Source organism: Camelina sativa, chromosome 16 (genome assembly GCF_030686135.1).
Source record: "Camelina sativa cultivar CO46 ecotype springtype chromosome 16, ASM3068613v1".
NCBI lineage: Eukaryota > Viridiplantae > Streptophyta > Magnoliopsida > Brassicales > Brassicaceae > Camelina > Camelina sativa.
In genome coordinates this window covers 20,390,155-20,413,018 of record NC_141895.1, presented here as the reverse complement: position 1 = coordinate 20,413,018, position 22,864 = coordinate 20,390,155, and the positions used below count along the sequence as shown (strand labels likewise).

Sequence of the window (22,864 nt, the reverse complement as noted above, 5' to 3'; positions counted from 1 at the left end):
AATCTAGGATTGTTAATGAATTCAATTATTATGTTATTAGTTCATGATTTTAACACTTTCTTTACAAAATTAAGTCATGGAAACTATCACAAAAATACAGAGATTGTTTGAATTAATTGACAAGATTTTAGAAAACTAATTAACAAAACTATAAAATATTCGCTATCAATCCTTAAAAATCTTTCAATTATATATTTTTGATGATTTTGTTGAAGTCTTCTAAATTCTTTATAAATTAGAATCTAATAACACCCCCTACATAGCTATAACTGACATGCAATATATATATATATATATATATATATATATATATATATATATATTAAAAACAAAATTTAAACAAATCTAACAAAGACTACAAAAGGGTAAGGAATTACCACATAATTAACATAATTACCATGAGTTAAAAATATACTATCCTTTTTATTATAAGATGTCTTTTTCTTCAATGCACAAATTTTTTAGATATTGTTTTTGGTATGAGAAATTCTTTTAGTATCCCTTCAGATATTAATTATGTAACTTTAATTTGAATTATTATTTTTTTAGTGACAAAAAAACAAAAAATTCATGTATCTAATTTAGATGATATCTGCTAACATTATCGATATTTGAGATTCTATTCATTTCTATCTGCCGAATAGATCTTGCCTTAGTCGTCTTCGTAAATCCCTAAATGACTTAAAATACATGTTTTAATAAATTTTCAAACTATATGAGAGTAAATTTTACACCCACGTATTAATTATGTGTACTTCATTTTGATCTTTTATCTGTAACTAATTAAGATGATGTCCGCCGAAATTCTAGATATTTGACATCCTAGATTCTATTTGAGATGTCTATAACCTATTCCTAAATATCGGAAAACAAAAATCTTTCATTTGTCTTCTTCGTAAATCTCTAAATGACTATGAATACATGTTTTAAATCTCTAAATGACTATAAATACACATTTTATTTACTACATTGTTAAAATGGTTTGACTAACAGTTTTGCCCAAATGCTATTTTCATAGATAAATTTTTGAGAAATTCCTTTAAATACCACTAAAAAAGTTTTTTTCCAAAAATACCACATCTTAGTTTTTTTTTCCAAAAATACCACAAAAGTTTTTTTTCCAAAATTACCACAAACACAAAAAAATGATTTTTAAGGATGTAGAATTCTTTTTTTTTAGGTTTGGGTTGACATATTTAGTTTTAGGGTATAATTTTTAGGGGTAGGATTTAGTATTTAGAATTTAGGAATTAATTTTTAGTATTAGAACTTTAATTTAATTATGTGGTATTTTTGGAAAAAAATACATTTTAGTGGTATTTTTGGAATAAAAACATATATTAGTGGTATTTATGACAATACCTGGATATATTTAAAGAATAAAAATACTTATTATTTGGAATATTTCTTTTTATTGATTTATTTAATCTATTTTGATGGATATTAGTAAAAACAATTTAAAGTAAATTACGAGAAACTGCTATTACTTTTCATCAAGATCGTTAAAATGGCACTTCAGAAAATATTTTTTCAAATTTTTGTATTTTTCTAACTAAAAATAAAAGAAAACATCCTTAGCGTATAAAAATGCTTATAGTATTTGCTAATCATATTGTGGTCTTGAATGAAAGTAGTTTTGGTCTAGTTTATGGCTTTTAAAATCTAAAACTTATAATATTCCAATCATATAGTACTAGTTTTCTAAAGGTGTTGATGTCCTTTTATTTGAAAAACCTAAAACATACTCCATACACATCTTAGAATTATACAATTAACAAATCTAACTCATTTTAGTCTATATCTTTTTTGCAGTTGTGAAAAAAATGATTATTATTATTTTCCAATATTGTTACTTTCCCCCAAAATTTTATTTTCAAAATCAGCTTCATTAATTGCGTGAGTGGGCGAGAGTAAATCTTGTAGGATTCTTTTTTTGGATTCGTTGGCCTATTCTTTCCTATGCATTGAATGAAAACATCAATGAAGAAAAATCCGAGAGTAGTTAATGCCTTCAGAGTTCAAACCACATTTTACATTGTTTTGGCTTCTTGCAAACCAACTTTGAGTTTGATGCATGACTGGTTTGATGCAGTCCTCTCAAAGCATAATGAACTTTACAATTTCCATATCATCAGTCATCAAAAACAGTAACACACTACCAATTAACAACGTAGTGGATTTTTCTTTTAATTTTAATAGAAATGGTATTGAGACCACCAAGTTGGAAAGCGTACGTAAAGGAGAGACTGAGGGTAATGATGAAGTCACAAGCCATTCAAATTTAAATATTTAATTCTCCATTTCCCATAGGACTTCATCATCACATATCATTTACTTAGATGGACCTATTTTGATCACTATCTCATTCATTCATCCGTCGACATTAGATATTTTGAAAGATAGTAAATACAGTATCATCAAAATATTTAGTTTCGTTCCAAGACACAAAAGCGGGTGGACGTGATATATCGACTTCCCGAATGACAAACTAAATCAAATCTTTTAGGTCAAATTTTATTTTGGGTAAACGACGATTCAAGTGATTTGATACATGATCAATATTCATTCTAGTACATGGGACCAAGTATAGATATATTAGCACAAAGAGTCCCGCACAATGATGATGACTATGCATCCAATGATAATTTTTATATATACCACTTTGATTTTAAATCTCCACAAACAAATCAGAATTGTCGTGGTTGAGTTTTGATTTTCATAAAACAATGCGTATCCATAAAAACAACACAATGTCTTGATATATATATAAAACTTAACCACCAATAACAAAAAAATTTGAAAAGTTACTACTAAAGTCATGTACGTACACAATATAGAATTTGATACTTTTGATCATCATATAAGAAACTATATTCTAGCTAATTGTTACAATACATTTGTAGAAATTGCGTCTCAAAGTGATGCACCATATATCTTTATTACTCTATAAAAAAAACTATCTAATAGGCTCTGTCAATCAACGGTTGACAAAAAAAAGAGAGGCTATATATGTCAATGTTTTTTTTTTTCTTTTTCTAAATTTCATGAGTTTATTACTTGGAAAAGATTTTTTGGGATGGCATTTGTGGGATATGGGACTTTCGAAATCCCTTTGTTGATTTGGCACATTTTTATATCTAAGATCATAAATTTAAACATGATGTTTGGGTTTATTAGATTCCAGTTTTTTTAGGGTATAGTTCATGTTATAAAGTATATGTTTTATGAAAAAAAAACTCGAAATATTTCATATTTAAAAATGAAAAATAGCAACTGCAGTTTCGTCTAATAATTCACTGAAAATTATTTAGACAACTGGCAAAAAAAATGTTTGCACAAAAAAAAAAGCAAAACTGAAAATTATTTAGACAAATGGCAAAAACAAAAGTTTTGGCTCAATAAATGGCATTTTGTGTAAGAACGCCAAATGGCATTTTGTGTAAGAATCCCAAATTTCATTTCATTATGGGGATTAACTGTTGACACATAGTCATGATGAAACATTTTATGAATCGCATAAGACTTTGTCCATGCTTTATTGACGAGATTACTATCTTAATGATAACACCATTATTACACGAATTATACATATTTGAAAAAGTGTGCATATTACACTAAAATTTCGTCTGTTTTCACAAAAGTCTTGCGAGTTTAACTGTTGAAGGTATGTCTTTTCGAAGGGTCGTGATATCACGTGGAAAGGTTCGATATGATCATTTTGTCTTACCTATAATTGAAGGAAGGGGAAAAAAGTTGGCTACTAGTGGTATTTAATTAGGTTGACTTTAAAATTCTCGATTCTATGATAATTCGCAGTTTCGTCTTTCTTTTAATTAAGTCATCCTTTAATAATTTCTTAAAAAATATTCGAATTTTGTCATAAATATATTCTTCGAGAGTGTTTGCCAAATGGCGAGCCTACGTAGTTGAAACGATCGGAGTAAAAGGACAAATAACATGATGAGTCGGTTTGCATGCTTCACGCTCCCACTTCGCTCGCCGTTGTTATTGTTGCTTGTCGTCGTTTTATTTTATTTTTATCAACGTTCATATTGTGTCAATATTAATTAACAAAAGAAACCCAAATCATATACTATTCGCACTCTATTTCATTCGGATTGGTTCTTCCGACCCATCGATTAAATGTTTTACAGTCTATATTAGTTCGTGCCCTAAACAACCACCTATATGTCATTATCAAAGATGAACAAGACAGTCGTAACAAGGAAAACTAAACCTTATTAAAAAAATTATTTGCGCGGACTATCATATGTTGTTTTAAGTAAGAACTGTTTCCACCATTGGTTTAGTTTACACTCTGTGTGCATTTTGTTAAAAATATGGGATTACGTTAAACTAATTTACCACTTGCGTAAAATCAGTGTTTCTCCCAAAAAAGGGCCAGGGCCGTATATTTGACTAGTCTCTCGTGTTTTCTCCTACAATTATTGGGCCTAGGCCCATGTTCTTGATTATAAATGATACTATGTGGATATCTTATCTGTGATTAACACTTTGTTTTGGGTTTCAGTTAGTTTTGTTACTGCTTATTCATACTATTTTCAAGTTAATATCTAAATTTAACGTAGAATATATAATCCAAACCATAAATTTATATATACATGAGATTGCTTTAAATAGCATCTGAGTGCGAATACTACTTTATATATACAAATTAAAAAAAAAAAGATGTTGCCTTACGAAAGTGGTTAAAACAACTGGAATGAGAATTGCACCAACTGTTAGTCTGTTACAATCAAAGTAGTAGTATAAGAAAATTAAAAATTAAGAAACACTTTTGGAAGGAATATAAAAATGTTATAGAACTATTTTGTGAAATATGTTGTAATAAAAGAAGGCACGTGGGGCGATTAATGAAGACCATTAAATCGGCATTTTAATTTATGGTCCCATCATGTAAATACATCACCACCTCTAAATTATTATTTTTGCTTAATTCTTCTTCACATATAGTAGTATAGTACTATTTTAATTCAATAAATGGACAGTTGTGATGAATGTTCAAATCTAATCGTCAGAAATTTACAGCCATCCTCAATTAATTATGAGGTCTCTGCTACAACCAATTATGATATTTTCCATAGAACTATATATTTTGGTCCACAAATGACGAAATCTGACAGTTTTAATTCTGCATTTAAACTCTATATTGAAAGTGAAACTTCATAACCATATTTTTATGTATATATATATATATATGATATAACATATCAACACTTGATTCTCAATGTAGTGATCACACTGGTATTTGGTAACACTAATCAATCAATTTAAACATTACAAAATCGGTAATTCCAAAATCACAATTTCAAAAACAATAAAGAAAAGTATAACACTACCAAACTTTATACTTATCATTTTTAACAAACCAAAAAAACAAACAAGAATTTGTTCGCTAGAGCTCGTGGTGGTGATACTGTTATGGTTTAAAAAAAAAAAAAAAAAAAACTCATCTACGTGATATTTGCAAAACACCTAGCGGCAATGTAAAAATTCCTAATCTCCCTTAAGCCCCAAAATTCATTTGCACACTAATGTAAGAATAATAATAATCAATAAACCCTTTTTTTCTTGATTCTTCATGGACATCTAGGGTTTTTACCTGGACCTCCATAATAAAAATAGTTACCCCACACACGATTCGTCCCACCTCTAATATCATAACAATTGGGATGATCTGCGAGCATCTTTAGATTCGAAGCGGGGATAAGAGTATTGTCCCAGTCAACGATTTGTAGATTCCGAAAATAAGATGCTTTACCAAAACCTTCACCGGCGAAATGGCCACTGCCCATTTGTGTTGAAGTGTGTGAACCACCGGGTCGGTTGTTCACAATCTCGCCGCCGAATTGGACCATGCTCCCATGTTGCTTTAGATGCGTGAATAAAAACGCTGGCCAATATCCGACTAACGCACCCGACCCGAATTGTAGCCACCAGTGACCGTGCTTGGGATCCTATACGTGGATTATACAAGCATACAATATTATTGATGTTATTCTTATGACTTAAAACACTATTCAAATTATTTAAGACATTGTGGAGACACATCTTCTAAGTTCTAAAGTAAGAGCTGAGTTGACCCAACATAACATTGATGTGAACCATGTGGAATTCTTCTAACTGCTTATTAATATTGGTAACATGGTATAGAAGTGTAGATGAATGAAGGGATCGAAGATAAAAATATATGAGAAAACTTAATAATTATTTGGTAAATATTGTTAGTATATTTTTTTCTTTCTAATTGATAATATGCGTAAATATGTATACGTAAAGATGAAGAAAAATTACCTTCCAAATTAACAAGCTTATATCGAATTGTCTGCCTCTATACGAAGATCTAGGAGAAATCGCAGCTCCGATCGCGATTCGACGGTTGGTTTGAACGAAACCGGAACACAACAAATTGTAGCAACCCGTTCCTCGGTATGCATCGGACTGAAAATCACTATCAGTAATGCCATTGTTAACAAAATGTTAATTCAATAAAAATTAATTCCTTTAACCTACATATATAAATTAAAGTAAGGATATAAATTAACTATAAAAGTTGGAGGAAACATTTACCGTCCAATAAGTGAAGAATCTTGGGTAAGTGTCGCCGTACAACTCCGGGCTAATTTGCCAACCGGCTTCAATGGTATTAAGATCGTGTGTGAACGAACCAGCGATAACCCAAATCTGAGAAAGACTAAACTCGTATTGGCTAGTCACACGTGGTGACCACACGTTTATACTCGCTTTTGCTCCGTAGTATTGTCTCCCGGATACATATCCCACCGCATGCTACAAAATATTTCAATTTTTTTTTTAATCAATCAAATAAATTCTCAAACGCTAAATTTGGAGTATCAACACAGAAAAAAAGAAAAGTAACAGAGAATAATCTTTTTGTTTCACGACGTGAAATTGTGGACAGAGAATAATCTTGGTTATGTCACGCTTCACTCCTTTGCATACAACTAGTAAGTGTTATCTTATGGTCGTGCAGAGAATTACGAAAAAGCTGATTTTTGGTATCATTCTAAATCTTTTTCTTTACAAAAAAGTAAGAAACCTCTTGACTTTTTTTTTTGATTAATTAGTATTGAAATGGTGTACTTACTTCGTGTCCGTTGCTAGTGGAATCTCTCCTCACACGCCTTATTTTCCGACCAAATCTCCGAACAGAACTTGCTCTTAACATGTCTTGTTCCGTTGTTCTTCTTATCGGAATCGTACCTTCCGGACAAGACTCCCCGGATAAACTCCACAGCTGTGATGAATCTTCATACGATTCATCTTCTATGCTATACCCTTTTGGGATCTCAGGCGGATCCTAACGCAAAAAAGGAAATTTTGAAGTCTTTGATAAGAAAACTTGCGGAAGAAGAAAAAGAAATGAAGAAGGAAGAGGGAGAGTAAAAATTTACCATTGGTCTCTGTCCTTGTAAGAGAGGATGATCAAAAGCTGGTTGCTGATGAGTCGAAACACAATCTATTGTATCACCATCTGAGCTCTGCAAACATAAGACATAGAGAGAAGAAACAGAGTTAAGAACAGAGGAAAAAAAAATTGCATGTCGGTTGTTCAACAAAAACAGAGCAAAAAACAGACTGAGAGAAATTGCCTGAATGGTTTTAACGGCGGGCTTGTTGATCTTTTGGAGCTCTTCTCTAATCAATTTGAGCTTCTGAAGCTCTTCTTGCGGCCGGAGAGTTTGATTGGTGGTTGTGGAATTGGATAAAGAAGCGGCGGAGGAGGAGAAGGAAGAAGAGACGAGACAGAGTAAAAGAATCAATCTGAGAGCGTTAGAGGAGAAGAACATCGTATCAGACTTGAACGAAGCTTGGTGTGAAGACGAATGATGGAAACATCTGCTGTCTTGTTGTTTTCTTCTTGAGTGATCAAAAAGACAACATTTAATACGGTTTTGAATTGTTGTTCGTCTTCTTGATGTTACTGACACATCTCCCAACAAACCCATTAAACACATAATCACTTTCTCTAAGGAAAACTCAGAAGATCAAGGAAAACAATAAAGAATGAATCAAGCCATCAAAAATTTATTAGGGTTGTGTGTTACGAAAGTTTTGGGCATGTGGGTGATATAAATACAGGGTTAAGTGATGATGAATTCAAATTAAGGGTTTTGCAGATTTCTAGAAAAGTTTAAGAAGTAGTAAATGATAGAAGAAGAGAGAGAGAGAGAGAGGAATATAAGAGAAGGGTAATTTATAGGGATATTTGGATTTGGTGGTGATCATTCTTTGGTTTAAAGAAAGGGGGTCAGAGCTAGTCAGATGAAATTGAGTACCTTTGAATTTGAGTTTCTTCAAAGCTCTTTGCTTTCTGGTGCTACAGCTAACTCTCTCTTTCCAAGCCCTTTTTTGTTTTGTTTTGTTCTTTCACAGTTAATGTAGAGTACTGTACAAGTTAGATTTTAAGTTCCATGATACATCCAAGAAATTACGACAGAGCTAACAATATTTATGTATTCCACAATGTTGCTTGTAGAACAGTGAAATGTTTTATTATGGAATCTCTTGCAATTGCTAACAAACAAATATGGTGAGTTTTCTTTTAATTTTGTAAGTCTTGAGTTTACGGTACGCAATCTCTTTAATTAGAGATCCAAAATATGCTTATATATAATCACCAAGCTGGAAAAATAATATACAACAAACTAGTAGTAGTATATAATGTAATATTATTGTTGTTAGGTTGAAGAGAGCCGGTGATATATATATCTATAACTATATATGAATTTGAGGAAATCAAAGCAAGTTTATTGAGGGGAAAAAAACATTACAATAGCATAGTACGAGTTGTGAAATATAATTATCGAGGCTCGAGAGTGTCAATCTTTTTAAAGTATAATCATATTGTCTCTCAAAACGGAGGAGTGATTTAACCAAGCATGCATTATGCTTACTTGTATCTATATATAAATCTTGACATTATTTGTTTCTTCGTATATAATAACTATACTATTATGACATTTTTACAACCTTGCAACTACAATATACGAACCATATAAGATACTAATAATTATAAGTGGGTCATTTATAAGAAAAGAGAGGGTCAATAGGTATTGAAGTTGCGGAATTAAGTGGGTGCGGTCCTCGTAGGGACACATACACATTGATGATCGTTTGTTAGTCTATTTCTTAACGAGTTATCGCATTCATCTAGCTTTTCCCCTTCCATTTTTTTTTAATTCATTTCTTTCAAAAATCACTATGGCACTATAGAAAATTTTGTCCCTTGTGAGATTTTTAGTCTTATACCATGCTGTTTTGGATTTTGATTAATTATACACAATACAGTAGCAGAGTTGACCAGATAGAACTTATGATTGAGTGGCAAAAAGAATTATAACTTGAGTACTTTGGTACAGCATGATCTTAATAATACCACTAATTAACCTCATTTATTTTGGCAGATGTGGTTAGGACCAACTCGCTTAAAGTTTTTAACCAAAAGTAGTAAAGTTATAAAGTTTTCCACATCTTTTAAAAATAAACAAATCCTATGGCTCTAAACTCATCCTATTTTGGATGATGCGGTTAATTCCAACTTGCTTAAAGTTTTTAACCCAAAGAAGTAAAGGATATAAAGTTTTCCGCATATTTATCCTACTATAACCCTGATCAAACACATGCTTTTTGGCAGATGCAAATTACATGTATATATATATAGATCCCAAAGGGTTTAATGGTTGGGGCCATACGCATGCGTGCATGTATACAATAATTCGTATGTAAAGACACATACAGACGTACTTGCAGCATAGAAAGTATGAAGAATCTGATCCATATATACCAGATCATGTGGCCTATAACGATTCTATCTTGGTTATACATGAATGCATGCACACACGGCATGATCGGTCGAACTGAGAAATGGTTATTAGTCAATATTAAAAAGTAAAGAAATTAAGTAAAATATTGAAGGGAATGTATAAGTAAAGGTCTTCTATAAAGTGGGAGAATTTGATTCTTGTAAACGAAAAGAATGGCATCAAGAGGGCATTAGTTTTGGTGGCTCATAGGAGCAGTATTTTATATTATATGTGAATCTCTGAATCATGACTCATGAGGGAGGATTATTACGACCACTAATTGAAGAAAATGAATCACTACATATTTGCATTAGTAGACCACTAATAATAATTCGAGACTACAAAATTATCTGTTCACATTAGCTTTTATGCTTACCAGTTTTTGACGTAATGTTTGGCACAACCTATGTAAATGAATACGTAGGTTTAAGCACAAACTGTTTAGAAATTCCATTTACTGTAAAGATCAGTCATGTGTGCTAAAACGTGGAAGAATTCAGATTCTTAACCGAATCAAATTGGGTTACTAACTTATCACAAAAAAAAAAGAGTTTGTGATACATATTTGATATTTTGAAACTCAAACTTAGATTAATTAGGAACAAAAGGAGTAGTAATTAACTGTGGATATTCTAATTCAAATAACCAATGCATATTCAAAAATTCCCTGATCAAAATAAAGTGTTTTATAACATGATATTGTCGTTCTCATACTCCAGAAAACTAGGCATAATTCAATAAGGCCAATTTCCTCATCATAAATTCCACTACAACATTTACATTTCTATTTCTGTGTGAAGGAATACAAATAATGAAAAAAATTGTATATGTCATTTAATCTGTTCTATAATAGCCTACTTTCTTTTTAACCAAAAGAAGACAGGGAGAGAATGTGAAAAAAGTGATGAAAAAGAGGAATATTGAAGCAAAAGTAGGATACAACAATTTGATGTACGAGCAATGATGCTGTCTAAAGCCGTCCCATGCTCAGCTTTTCTCTTCCACGAGGTTATATTTCCTTCCTTTTTTTTTCTCAGTTAGCTAGGATCTCATTATATAGTAATAGTACCGTCGAATATTTATATTTTATACTGTACGATTCGACATTAGACTCTATGAGTATGAGATATGGAACATTTATATAGTATATACTACTACGATTCGGCATTAGACTATGATTACTCATCATGTTGTGAACAAGGTGTTTCACAAAGCGGCGTGATTATTACATATTTCTTCGGACCATACACAATTACACATAATTACCGATACAATACATCATCATGATGCACATGATTATTAATGCGGCATTAATAATGCCTGCATATGTGTGACTGTTGTTCATCTTTATGGCATAAAGGCCTGAGATTTGATATATTGGGTTTTTTATATGGGGCTGAGATTTTCCATAATGGGCTTTCTACGGTGAGAAGAAACAGAACGTTTGTATATTATCGTAATAAGCAACCAATATTAAATTAAACCCCTCTTAATCACACAATGTTCATAACATTCCGAAACCGTACACAAGAGTTAAAAAGAGGAAATCTACCCAACCATTTTTTTTTTTTTTTAAAATTAAAATATTCACATTTGGATTTATCATTATTGTTTGACGAGAGTAGAGAGAGCCAAGCAATTATCAGCCATTTCGTGCAACGTGCTTGTGGATTTTGCAAAGACATTCGAAGCCTTACCACCACCCATTGCGTCATTGCACGTATCAAAGTCCGTCAAGGAGGCACTAAGATTGATGTTAAGACTAAACCCATCATTCTGTTTGATGTTCTTTAACGCCTTTTGTAGATTGTCGAGCGCACTGTCGTAGTTTGAGTAGCAAGTCTTGAGTCCTCCGCCGCTTTTCCGGCCACTCTTGGCAGCTTCTTTGGCCTTGATCGTTCTTTTCATCAGCTCTCTTATGGACACTTCCGTCGCTGCGTTAACGTTCTTTTGTCCTTTCACCACTGATCTGCACAACACCTTGAAATCTGACACGGAGCATGGATCGCCCCCGCCTCGCCTAACCCGCCGAGCCATTGCTACGCCGCTTTGGCTCGCCGTCAGGAGGAGGAGGACCACCGCGGTGGCAAGGTGGAGATATTTAGTCATTTGAAAATAATTTTGTGAAGAATTGTGTGGTGTTTGAACACCGATTGTTGATTATTTGTACGAAGAGAGGAGGTTGGTTATTTATATATAAATGCAATATGCTAAAAGAAAAGAAAATGGGTAATTTTAGTAAGTATTTTTGAGGAAAAGAGTTGAAATAATTTGTCACCAATGAATTAGAGAGACGAATCAGATTTAGTTCCTTGGTTAATTAGTTCTATTGATGGATTGTTTCTCTATTTATTTATTTTTTTAAATTTTTTGTTCTGAGGAAATGCAAATTATAAAGGGCAATTGTCATAAATATCACTAAAATTAGTTTTTATTCCAAAAATACTACAATTTAGTTTTTTTCCAAAAATACTATTAATATGTAATTTTTTCCAAAAATACCACATAATTGAATTAAAGTTCTAATACTAAAAAATAATCCCTAAATTCTAAATACTAAACCCTACCCCTAAAAACTATACCCTAAAACTAAATGTGTCAACCCAAACCTAAAAAAAAAAATTACATCTTTGAAAATCAATTTTTGTGTTTGTGGTAATTTTGGAAGAAAAAAAATTTTGTGGTATTTTTGAAAAAAAAAACTAAAATGTGGTATTTTTGGAAAAAAAAAAATTTTAGTGATATTTAAAGGAATTTTTCAATTATAAATTCCAATTTTTTTTTTTTTTTGTCTGGTCTATGACTTCTGAGTATGCTTCGAAATGGCCTTGACATGGCTGATGAATCAACTTACAAAATGGCCTTATTATTCATTCCTAATTCATAGTGATTTGGGCCTTTTTTGCGTTGACAATAAGTCTCTGGTTAAGGCCATTTAAGAAATATAATGCAGACTGATCTTGTGCAGCAATTCTCAATTCAGGGTTTTTTTGTGGGGGTTCTATACTTTATTTGTCCCTTGAACAGAAAGTAAGGTTAAGCAATCTTAATTCGTTACGTAGTTTTAGTTATATCTTATGACTTTGAAACTGAGTCTCGTTTTGGAAAAACTTAACGAGTGTAAAAAATTGATGCTAGCATATTATTATTTATTGTTGTAATTTGAGTATTTGACATATTACTCTCATGATGAAAAAGGATTAACTATTGTTTCATCACAGTTGCATTTATGTCAACAAGTTATTGTGGTAGTTATGGATATGGCGACGGCGCGATTAGTGGCCAGTGTTCACACACACATATTAAGTCAATGCCGGATCTTTTTATATTAGTTGCCAACAAATTTCTATATTTTGAAACTTACTGCCGTGTGGAACAAGGTCGTGATTATTCGTTTCGTTTGCCCGAAGAAAAAGAATTTTGGAATATAGCTAAATTGTAGACTCAAAGTGCATCATTATTCATTTCAATACATAGTTTGGCTTGTATTCAAAAGATAACCATTTTAATCTTCTGAGAATGACATTACTTTGAAATAGATCTCAATCAATGTAAGAATTATGTTTTTGCAATAAGACAAGGATACAATGATACATTAATACGATAAGCATGGTTTTGGATATTTGGAGTTGACGCTGACTTTGATATCACTAGTTGGTCGTTTTGCTTCTAGACGTCGACCATTGCGGACCCCCACCACCAGTTACTAATTCGCCGACAATTATCCTGCTACCAATAATTTCACAAACCGTGTGTACTTGCATTTTTCTTAGATTTATATTGCGTTGGATTTGTCACGACTTGCGATTAGGTTTTGTAATTTGATTGATTGATAACTATGAAATTTCAGAGATATTATATTCTGTCAATTTTCTGATATAAACAAAAACTTCTTTAGACAAAAATTATTTTGCTTTTCATATGTTCATGTATACACACAACTTTCACTGACTATAATTTCATAACAATTATTTTTCCAAGCTCTATTAGAAGTTAGAAATTCAACGAACATATAAAAAACTGTCTAGTACACATCCAAGAAACGATGATTGAGGGTTTGCTAGATATGATGAAGCTGTCATTATCAGAAAATATAAGGAATTCAGAATGTGCGGCAAATTTGGTTGAATCAAGGGTTGAAAAAGATGGTTGATGGATAGAGGTGGAGAAAGAATAAAAAGAAGAGAATGATTGAAGTTGCTTTGATTTAGAGACGACTTCACAATACGGCAGACGAGAGAGCTTACGCCACTATCTATTACGTTGCTTTTGTTTACTCCTCCAATACTACACAAAAACGTTTTGAAAGAGGAAAAAATTAGAAATCTGTAAACAAATCCAAAACAAGTAAAATGAGGTTTTCTACTCATAATGGGACTATAGTTAAGATAGCAAAATAAGACATGAAATGAAATAGCTCATGAACTTATATATATACTAGAAAGTTACCCATGTGATGTGTGGGTTATAAAACAGATATTTTGTATGTAAAATAAAATTTTTCATTAAATTATATATAAAATGTACATGATATTATTTATATATGCCTTGAAAAGAATTTAAATATATACATTTATAAGTTTATAATTATGAAGTCTGTTAAAAGAAGAATAATTTCACAAATTGCATAAAAATAAATTTTGGTTTTAAATTTAGAAAATCATTTCTAAAATTCTAAAAATACCAAAATAGCATCATGCTTTTAATCTTATACTTTAAATACTAAACCATATCTCTTTAAAATTATATCCTAAAAGTAAAATATAAAATTCAAACAAGAAAAATATAGATAACCATTGGAATTGGTGTAAGCTTTTTCGGCATAATGACAGATGGAGTAAGGGTTACAGGAAAATAGACATGAGGTATGATTGGTAACTCAAACAATACCAATACGATATAAAAGTAGTTTTGTTTTTATACAGGTTAATCTACTTGTTAATTTATACCAATTTTAACGATTGACATATGTCTATGATGAAAGAATTGAGGTTACAATATGTATATATATATATATATATATATATATATATATATAAACTAAATATTTTACAATAGGTCTCTGTAATATTTTCCGTGTAACACGAAAGGATGTTGTAAAGTTTGGGAAGTGCTTTCAAAGAGACAGAAAGAAGTACATGATCTTTTGACCATGTATATATGCATTACACGGTAAAATTAGGCTCAATTTTTTTATCAATATGCAAAGTAAAATATTTTTTGTAATGGGGATAAGAAATATTAATAACAAAAAACAAAGCAAATTTACAAAACATAATATTATGAGTGAATGTTCAAAGCCAAAGAGATGTGTTTTAGGAGTCAAGCATTAGGCTCATCTTCATCACTTAAGACTTTCAACTATAGTTTGAAAGTTAAAAAAATCACATTACAAAACAATGCCAAAAATTTAAATCATGACTATCATAAAACATAATTCTTTGAAAGAGGCTAATAAATATTGACAAGACTCTCATACCAAAAAAAAAAACATTGACATGGCTTTGTAAACGATTTCTTCAAATAGTCATAGAGAAATTAATATGTTAATCATCATACTGCAAGACATAATGTTTTTTATAAAAACTTCATAAGAAAAAAAAGATATACCATGGGAAATGATGGGAAAAGAAAGACATATAGTGTAGTGATCGTTTTTTTCATTATTAGTCATGTGAGCATTGAATCTTATATAATACACTAAACATTGTTTGAAGTTTGTAAGGAATTCTATTGACACATTATTCTGAATAATCACATTCATGGCAATAAATACAGTTATAAAGCATATTTATTGTAATTAATTTGGTCATATGCATAACATGAACAGTTTGAACAAAATAAAACGTCCATCCATAATGTCATAAAGGTAATTGATTGAGAGAAGTATATGTAATCTAAAGAAACTGAACAAATAAAATGTCCCAAATTAAAAAAATGTGTATAGACAATTTAGTTTTAGATTAGCAATAATGTGTATTTTTCTTTCATTAAAATTGAAAAAATGATACATGTTAAAAAAAAATAGAATGGTGCCAAATGACAATTTCTCACAACTCTACTTTATTATAGTTTAATATATAGTAAATATTGACATGTGAAACCGATTAAAATAATTAAGTAATAAAGTTATGCTTGTGATAAAAAATAAGTGAAAAAATTACAAATCATAATAACAAAATAGAATAAATATATTATTGTAAAATATATTACTTATTCTTTAACAAAAGTAAACTACAGACATTTTTGCTATGAAATAATACTAAATTAAAAACCAGAAATAATTAAAGATTTGGTAGACGAAGAGTAAAGAAATTTAAATGAAAATTATTGAGAAATTTACAAATCGTATAAATTTAAATTAGAATAAATATATTCTTGTAAAATAGATTTTTTTTTTGTTTTGTTATACCAGAATAAACTATAAAGATTATTGCTATGAAATAATATTAAATAATACAAACCAAAATAATTAAAGATTTTATAGAGGAAGATAAAAGAAATGAATACTTTTCTTAAGTAAATAAATTTAAAGGATCAACTTCAAATTAATGTAAAGTACATGTGTCGCAAAAATAGAATGTCAAATGTCGCATCCATAGGCAAAGTTAAAAAAAACCTTGTCATATTATACAAGATATATTTTAAGTAAAATTTCTGGTTTTATAAACTTAGTTCCTATTTCGAATACAAAGTTTATAATATACTAGATAAGGCCCGCGTAATAACGCGGGTAAATTGTTTTAAAAATTATTGAGAATAATTAAGTAGTAGTAGACATGTTTTTAGATTTTATTTTGTAACATTCTAATATTGAATATGAATTCCTCATATTTCATTTTAATACTCTCAGTTCTATTATATAAGAGTTTGAAGGCTTTTTGCATTATTTTATAATATTTTCTCAAATTTTTATGTATAATTTTCTTTTATTTTTTTTAATTAATTTAATTCGGTTTAAATTAGGTTATATTTGTTTAATTATTTTATTTAGTTGGTTCAGTAAATAGTGAACCGATCAAAACCGATGTTTGTGGGTATTTAGGTGGAAACTATGTTTCAAAGGAGATATAGATCTTGAACTATGGAGTCTGAGACATATAAATCAGAAATATTTTCTCGGAGATATATAGCATGTGGTAATAGATTGAGCTCTATCTGGCTTGATATGATATTCTCTTGGAGAAATATATTGTTTTCCGTATATTTTTTATTGATTGAATTTTTATAAATGACATAATATTTGTTGTTTATTATTTTTTTCAACAATATTTATTGTTTATTAATCTTTGTGTTTTTATCCAAAAACTCTTATAGGACATGGAGTACCATTTAAATATCTATAACATCGTGATAAACCATATTTTAAGTTTAATTATACATTTCATCTTAACGCATAGCACTAAATATTTTATATCAAGCACAATTAATAAATCATATCAAGTCTATATCTTAGTAAGAATTGAAAATACAAATAAAAATTAACAAAATATAATTCGCAATAAAACTGAATCAACATATTTAAGATATATTTGTTATGTTGTTATCTCATAAGTACTAATTTTAACTCATTTCATAATCAATTTTAAATAAGTGAAAGTTATAAAATAAAAACATATATAAAGATATATAGACATTAGCATCAAATTAGTGAAGATTCATTCCTATAAATTATAATATATTTCGTATTATCTTATGTTTTAACATATGCATTACAAAAATACATGTGTTCAAATTATAAAATCAAACATAAAAAATATGAATAATATTCTTGAATCAATTTTTTAAAAATGATACATATTAATATTTGAAATTTTTTTAATCTAAAATAAATTTCATCGTTAGACATTCAGTTTAGTAATCACATTTAACTATATATTTCATCGTAAAACCATAATTCACTTCTTCATGTATTAGAGTTAAATTTTTAATTAAAAAACTAATATGAACATCATATGAGATAATATGTATATTGGTTAGTATTTTAAATTTAACAATAAAAAATCAGTAAAAAAATCGGTTAACATCCACAAAAAATTTGGAAATCCAAATTCTAACGTCCACACATTGTCTCTTTGATGTTCATGATTTTCTACCGTATTCAAGGTTTTGATTTGATATGGGATACCACTTAGTATATATCTTTATATAATAAGACATATGCTTAATTTCCTTGTAGTGATAGGTAAATTATTCCTCTTTGTTTTTGATAAATGGTAAATATTTTTAAAACTTTTTTTGTTTCTAGAAAATATGGCCAATATCACATAGAATAGTAAAAATCAATCTTACAACAAATATTTTGTTTCTAGAAAATGTGGCCAATATCACGTAGAATAGTAAAAATCAATCTTACAACAAATATTCGGTCTCACATAGAATAGTTAAAATTAAATAATTGACATATTCGGTACGTTGATAGTATTCTGTCTAATATTCACGTATGTTTATTTAATTTTGTTAATTTTTGACACATGTCAACATCTGAATGATACAATTGACATGTGTCATGATCTTGTTAATTAGTAATTTTGTCATCAAGGTTTATATAATAAGGTTTATATAATAAAATGGTTCCAAGTTGACGACGAACTCTCTGATAAACAAATCCAATACAATAACAATAGGAGAATAGAGAATATTAATAAAATAACTTTATATTGCAAGTTAAAAATTATAAAAGGTCACCAAAAACACAATAACTTGTAGATTTGATTTTATTAAAGAGGAAAAAGGAGAGTTGCTTATGAATTTCTACTTATGATAAAGTCCATTAGCCCAAATTTTTAACGAGACATTATCTTGAATTTCTTACAGATTCTCTCGGCAGAACCGAACTGGAATCAGAACTAACATCAGTACTCAAATGTTAAAATCTGAGTTATTTCTAAATTGGTAAAAACTACCCCAATTTTTACAAACTACTAAGCTATAAGTTTTGATCCAATTGGACTACTCACATAAGCTTACAGTTTCCCTATCCATATCTCCTAAATTCTTCTTCTCCCTGTTTTTTTTTTTTTTTGGTAAAAAACTCTTCTCCCTGGTTTTTAAGATGGTAACGCGATAAGCTAATTACAAGGCCTACTTCAACCAACTAGCCAACTATATTATAACAGAACCTTGGTTCTTTTTTGTTCCGCACAAGCAGTGGGTGACAAAAACAGAACATACACACAAGAAGAAAAAAAAAGTGACACAAGCGATGACGTCATGGTCCCATGCATTAAAAACAGAACATAACTCCCACGCGGCGTCGTTTTCGCTTTTCACTGCCCCCAAATACGATCATCATCTTTCGGGCGTTGAAATCATAAAGAGACAAAAGTCTCACTTTGACTTCTCCTACAATTGGCAAAAAATATGTGAGCTTTCTTCTTCTTTTCTTTTGACCCAACAACTGAAATCGAAGATTTTTTCAATTTCAACTTCTCTTGATCGTGCCTTCTTTCTCTATCACCAAGAAATCTATTCAAAGAGAAAAGAAAAAAGAAAAAAAAAAAAAACAGAGCAAAAGATCCACAAAGAACCTTACACAAATGCTATCTTGTTCAATTTCAAGAACCTTAAAACACTAAAACCCAGGATGTCAATTCACACTCTTCGTCTTCTTCCTCTTCTTCTTCTCCTTGTGGGTTTGTTTATAAACCCTTCTGTATCAGACTCAAGAGGAGAAACAGTGTCTCAGATATGCAGCAACAGAACATCTCCGCTGCAACAGAGAAGTCTCTTCGTCAGCACTTTCCTCGCCGCCATGGACTCCGTCTCTCCACTTGTTGAAGCTAAAGGTTACGGCCAAGTGGTCAACAGGAACGTCACCGCGAACCAAACCGTCTACGCTTACGGAGAGTGTATGAAGGATCTTAGTAAGAAAGACTGTGACTTGTGTTTCGCTCAGATCAAAGCTAAAGTCCCTCGTTGCTTACCTTTCCAAAAAGGTACTCGTGGTGGTCAAGTTTTCTCAGATGGTTGCTACATCAGGTTTGATTCTCTCTCATACTCGTTTCAACCGCATAAAAATCTAAACTTTATTTTGTTTGATTGATTCTAGTGTATTTGGTTATCCTTGTGTTTAGGTATGATGATTACAATTTCTTTAACGAGACGGTAAGCTTGCGAGACGAGTCAAAATGTGCTCCAAAGGAGATAACCGGAGTTAACCGGACGGTGTTTCGGGATAACGCTGCGGTGCTGGTGAGGAACATGAGAGTGGAGGCGGTGAGAAACGGTGGATTCTATGCTGGTTTTGTGGATAGAGATAACGTGACGGTTCATGGTCTTGCTCAGTGTTGGGAGACTGTTAATCGTAGTGGTTGTGCTCAGTGTTTGAGTAAAGCTTCAGTAGGGATTGGTTCTTGTTTGGTTAATGAAGAAGGTCGATTTCTTAGCGTTGGTTGTTATATGAGGTTTTCTACTCAGAAGTTTTATAACAATTCTGGGAATTCTACATCAGATGGTAATGGTGGTGGTAAGTACAATGACCCTGTGAAATGTGATCATAACTTTAGTATATGTTGTTGTAACAAAATTGTGGCATTGATTCAGCAATTGGTTGATCAGGTCATAACCGTTTGGGTGTGATTTTGGCGGTTACATCATCGGTGGTAGCTTTTGTTCTTTTGGTCTCTGCAGTTGGTTTCTTGTTTAAAAAGAGACACGCCAAGAAGCAAAGAGGTTTGTGACTCTTTGAATGTTTCAAATTTTGAGTCCTATTAGATTTGAGTGATCTTAAAAAAGACATTGTTTTTTTGGTTTGTGTCATGTAATGTAGAGAAGAAGCAACTAGGGTCATTATTCATGCTTGCGAACAAATCTAATCTCTGTTTCTCTTATGAGAATCTCGAGAAGGCCACAGATTATTTTAGTGACAAAAATAAGCTAGGACAAGGAGGATCTGGCTCTGTCTATAAGGTAAGTTGTGTTCTTATCATCCAGTTTCTAGAGTTTCTTCTTTGAATGTTACCTTTACTTCGATTGGTTAATTCTTTACCCTTTGTTATTGTGGAATAGGGTGTGCTTACTAATGGTAAGACTGTTGCAGTAAAGAGACTGTTCTTCAACACAAAGCAATGGGTTGATCATTTCTTTAATGAAGTTAATCTAATAAGCCAAGTTGATCACAAGAACCTTGTTAAGCTCTTGGGATGTAGCATAACTGGACCTGAGAGCCTTCTGGTCTATGAATACATTGCGAATCAAAGCCTCCACGATTATCTCTTTGGTTTGTTTTGGTCATCCTTAACCTTTGTTTTATAGTCACCTTGTCTTCATGGATCTTTATTGATTGGTCTTTACTGATATTTTGGTTTAGTAAGAAAAGATGTTCAACCGTTGAGTTGGGGGAAGAGATTCAAGATTTTACTTGGCACAGCTGAAGGAATGGCGTATCTTCACGAAGAGTCGAATCTTAGAATCATACATAGAGACATTAAGCTGAGTAATATCCTTTTGGAAGATGATTTTACTCCAAGAATTGCTGATTTTGGATTGGCTAGATTGTTCCCAGAGGACAAGACTCATATTAGCACTGCCATCGCCGGGACACTGTAACGTCTCAAACCTGATTTTGTTAACTCTTACATTTTCTACCAACTTTTTTTTTTGTGTTTCTGAAGTTTTACACTTGTGGAAACAGAGGCTACATGGCGCCAGAATATGTGGTAAGAGGAAAACTAACTGAGAAAGCAGACGTTTACAGTTTCGGAGTTCTTATGATTGAAGTTATAACCGGAAAACGTAACAATGCCTTCGTACAAGAAGCTGGTTCGATCCTACAAACGGTAGATGACTCTCTAATAGTAATTAATTAACATTTTCTTGATGATTGGTTTTTAACTTAAAACCCTTTTCTTGAATCTTGAAAATATACTTTTAGGTATGGAGTCTGTACAGAACAAGGAACCTGGAAGAGGCAGTGGATCCAATCTTGGAGGATAACTTCAACAAGATAGAAGCGTCACGTCTACTTCAAATCGGGCTTCTCTGCGTTCAAGCAGCGTTTGATCAGCGGCCAGCGATGTCTGCGGTTGTGAAAATGATGAAAGGCAATTTAGAGATTCACACGCCGACGCAACCGCCGTTTCTGAATCCAGGGAATGTAGTAGAGATGAGAAAGTTTATGATGACTCCCACGACAAACCAGTCTAATTCTTCAGGATCAAGGAGTGACTACATAACCGAGAGTTCAAGTTTCTTCGAACCTAGATGAGAATCTTTTAGTGTGGGTTCTGAATCATCTTGTGTATATGTACAAAAAATTGAGATGACAATTAAATCGTGTGTAACTAACTGAGTGTTACGTATGTGCCACGTCAATGTTATAGAAGCTAGGTGTTAGAGGAGGAGGTCACATGGTGGGGAGTGGGGACAGGTTCTGGTTTAGTCTCGGTTTCGATTGTAGTGATTCGGTTTATGCTTCAGTAGCTTTGTTTATGATACACGGTTATGCAATTGTTTCCTGAGTTTATGATAGTGTTTTTGTAACATTAAACGAATCAACAACTTTTCTACGTTTTCAACTTTTCTAAGTTACAAAAAAATTTCAGGTCAACTAGTAGACCATAAGCTTGTACTAGCCAACTAGATTAACATTTTTAGAATTGATTGTTCAACAACTACTTCTTTGTAATTATCTTGGAAAACTTTGACCATGCCACCATGTAAATGGTACCAGGTCCAGGCCTATTTTGTTTTCTTTTTCTTTTTGACGTCAACCAACTAGCCCTACAAAATCAACTAACAACCTGTTTCTAAAATTTAAAGTAGTCCAACTTTAGTTTATCCATTTGCCATATCTTAATCTTATTTTGTTGAATGTCATGTCGTCGTCGTCGTCGTCGTAACACTACGGGCATGTGACGTTTCCTTCTCTTGAAAATATTCAGAATATTTTGGTTAAATGGATTATCCAAGTAAACCGAACCGGCTCCACTCCAGATGAGCTCAATTATTTATTGGTCCACCGGTTTTTAGGTTTATAAAAGCCGACAAATATTTGAATGAAGACAACGACCTCA

At 31.4% G+C, this 22,864-nt stretch overlaps 3 protein-coding genes across 4 annotated transcripts; 1 reads left to right on the top strand and 2 right to left on the bottom strand.

Moving 5' to 3' along the window:
* Positions 1 to 5,268: 5,268 nt before the first annotated feature.
* LOC104750894 (protein neprosin-like) lies at positions 5,269 to 8,463 on the bottom strand. Of its 2 annotated transcripts, none has more exons than XR_015584289.1 (6): positions 7,635 to 8,390; positions 7,437 to 7,523; positions 7,130 to 7,342; positions 6,592 to 6,810; positions 6,316 to 6,472; positions 5,269 to 5,978 (listed from the first exon to the last, which is right to left on the bottom strand). XR_015584289.1 is itself a non-coding variant. In XM_010472749.3 (6 exons), exons 1-6 carry the CDS (start codon positions 7,998 to 8,000, stop codon positions 5,601 to 5,603), a joined length of 1,410 nt encoding a protein of 469 aa, XP_010471051.1. In that variant the 5' UTR covers positions 8,001 to 8,463; the 3' UTR covers positions 5,269 to 5,600. The 2 variants fall into 2 exon arrangements, 1 of the variants encoding a protein (XP_010471051.1); XM_010472749.3 differs by having other exon boundaries at positions 6,316 to 6,462; positions 7,635 to 8,463.
* Positions 8,464 to 11,274: 2,811 nt separating this feature from the next.
* LOC104750893 (uncharacterized) lies at positions 11,275 to 12,019 on the bottom strand. The gene has a single exon (XM_010472748.3). The coding sequence runs from the start codon at positions 11,955 to 11,957 to the stop codon at positions 11,454 to 11,456; it is 504 nt and encodes a 167-aa protein (XP_010471050.1). The 5' UTR covers positions 11,958 to 12,019; the 3' UTR covers positions 11,275 to 11,453.
* A 6,975-nt stretch (positions 12,020 to 18,994) lies between these two features.
* Positions 18,995 to 22,331, top strand: LOC104750892 (cysteine-rich receptor-like protein kinase 3). The gene is made up of 8 exons (XM_010472747.3): positions 18,995 to 19,829; positions 19,925 to 20,316; positions 20,409 to 20,522; positions 20,620 to 20,759; positions 20,859 to 21,069; positions 21,160 to 21,394; positions 21,484 to 21,628; positions 21,724 to 22,331. The coding sequence occupies exons 1-8, from the start codon at positions 19,054 to 19,056 to the stop codon at positions 22,054 to 22,056; spliced, it is 2,346 nt and encodes a 781-aa protein (XP_010471049.2). The 5' UTR covers positions 18,995 to 19,053; the 3' UTR covers positions 22,057 to 22,331.
* Positions 22,332 to 22,864: the final 533 nt, after the last annotated feature.

What these genes read in the sequence shown, in the direction of transcription:
- LOC104750894 (XM_010472749.3), bottom strand. Translation starts at nt 8,000, where the DNA reads ATGTGTTTAATGGGTTTGTTGGGAGATGTGTCAGTAACATCAAGAAGA. An exon ending in CCACTAGCAACGGACACGAA is followed by an intron (nt 6,811 to 7,129) that starts GTAAGTACACCA and finishes AATATTTTGTAG; the next exon opens with CATGCGGTGGGATATGTATC. An exon ending in GATTCTTCACTTATTGGACG is followed by an intron (nt 6,463 to 6,591) that starts GTAAATGTTTCC and finishes AGTGATTTTCAG; the next exon opens with TCCGATGCATACCGAGGAAC.
- LOC104750893 (XM_010472748.3), bottom strand. Translation starts at nt 11,957, where the DNA reads ATGACTAAATATCTCCACCTTGCCACCGCGGTGGTCCTCCTCCTCCTG.
- LOC104750892 (XM_010472747.3), top strand. Translation starts at nt 19,054, where the DNA reads ATGACGTCATGGTCCCATGCATTAAAAACAGAACATAACTCCCACGCG. An exon ending in ATCAGATGGTAATGGTGGTG is followed by an intron (nt 20,317 to 20,408) that starts GTAAGTACAATG and finishes TTGGTTGATCAG; the next exon opens with GTCATAACCGTTTGGGTGTG. An exon ending in GATCTGGCTCTGTCTATAAG is followed by an intron (nt 20,760 to 20,858) that starts GTAAGTTGTGTT and finishes ATTGTGGAATAG; the next exon opens with GGTGTGCTTACTAATGGTAA.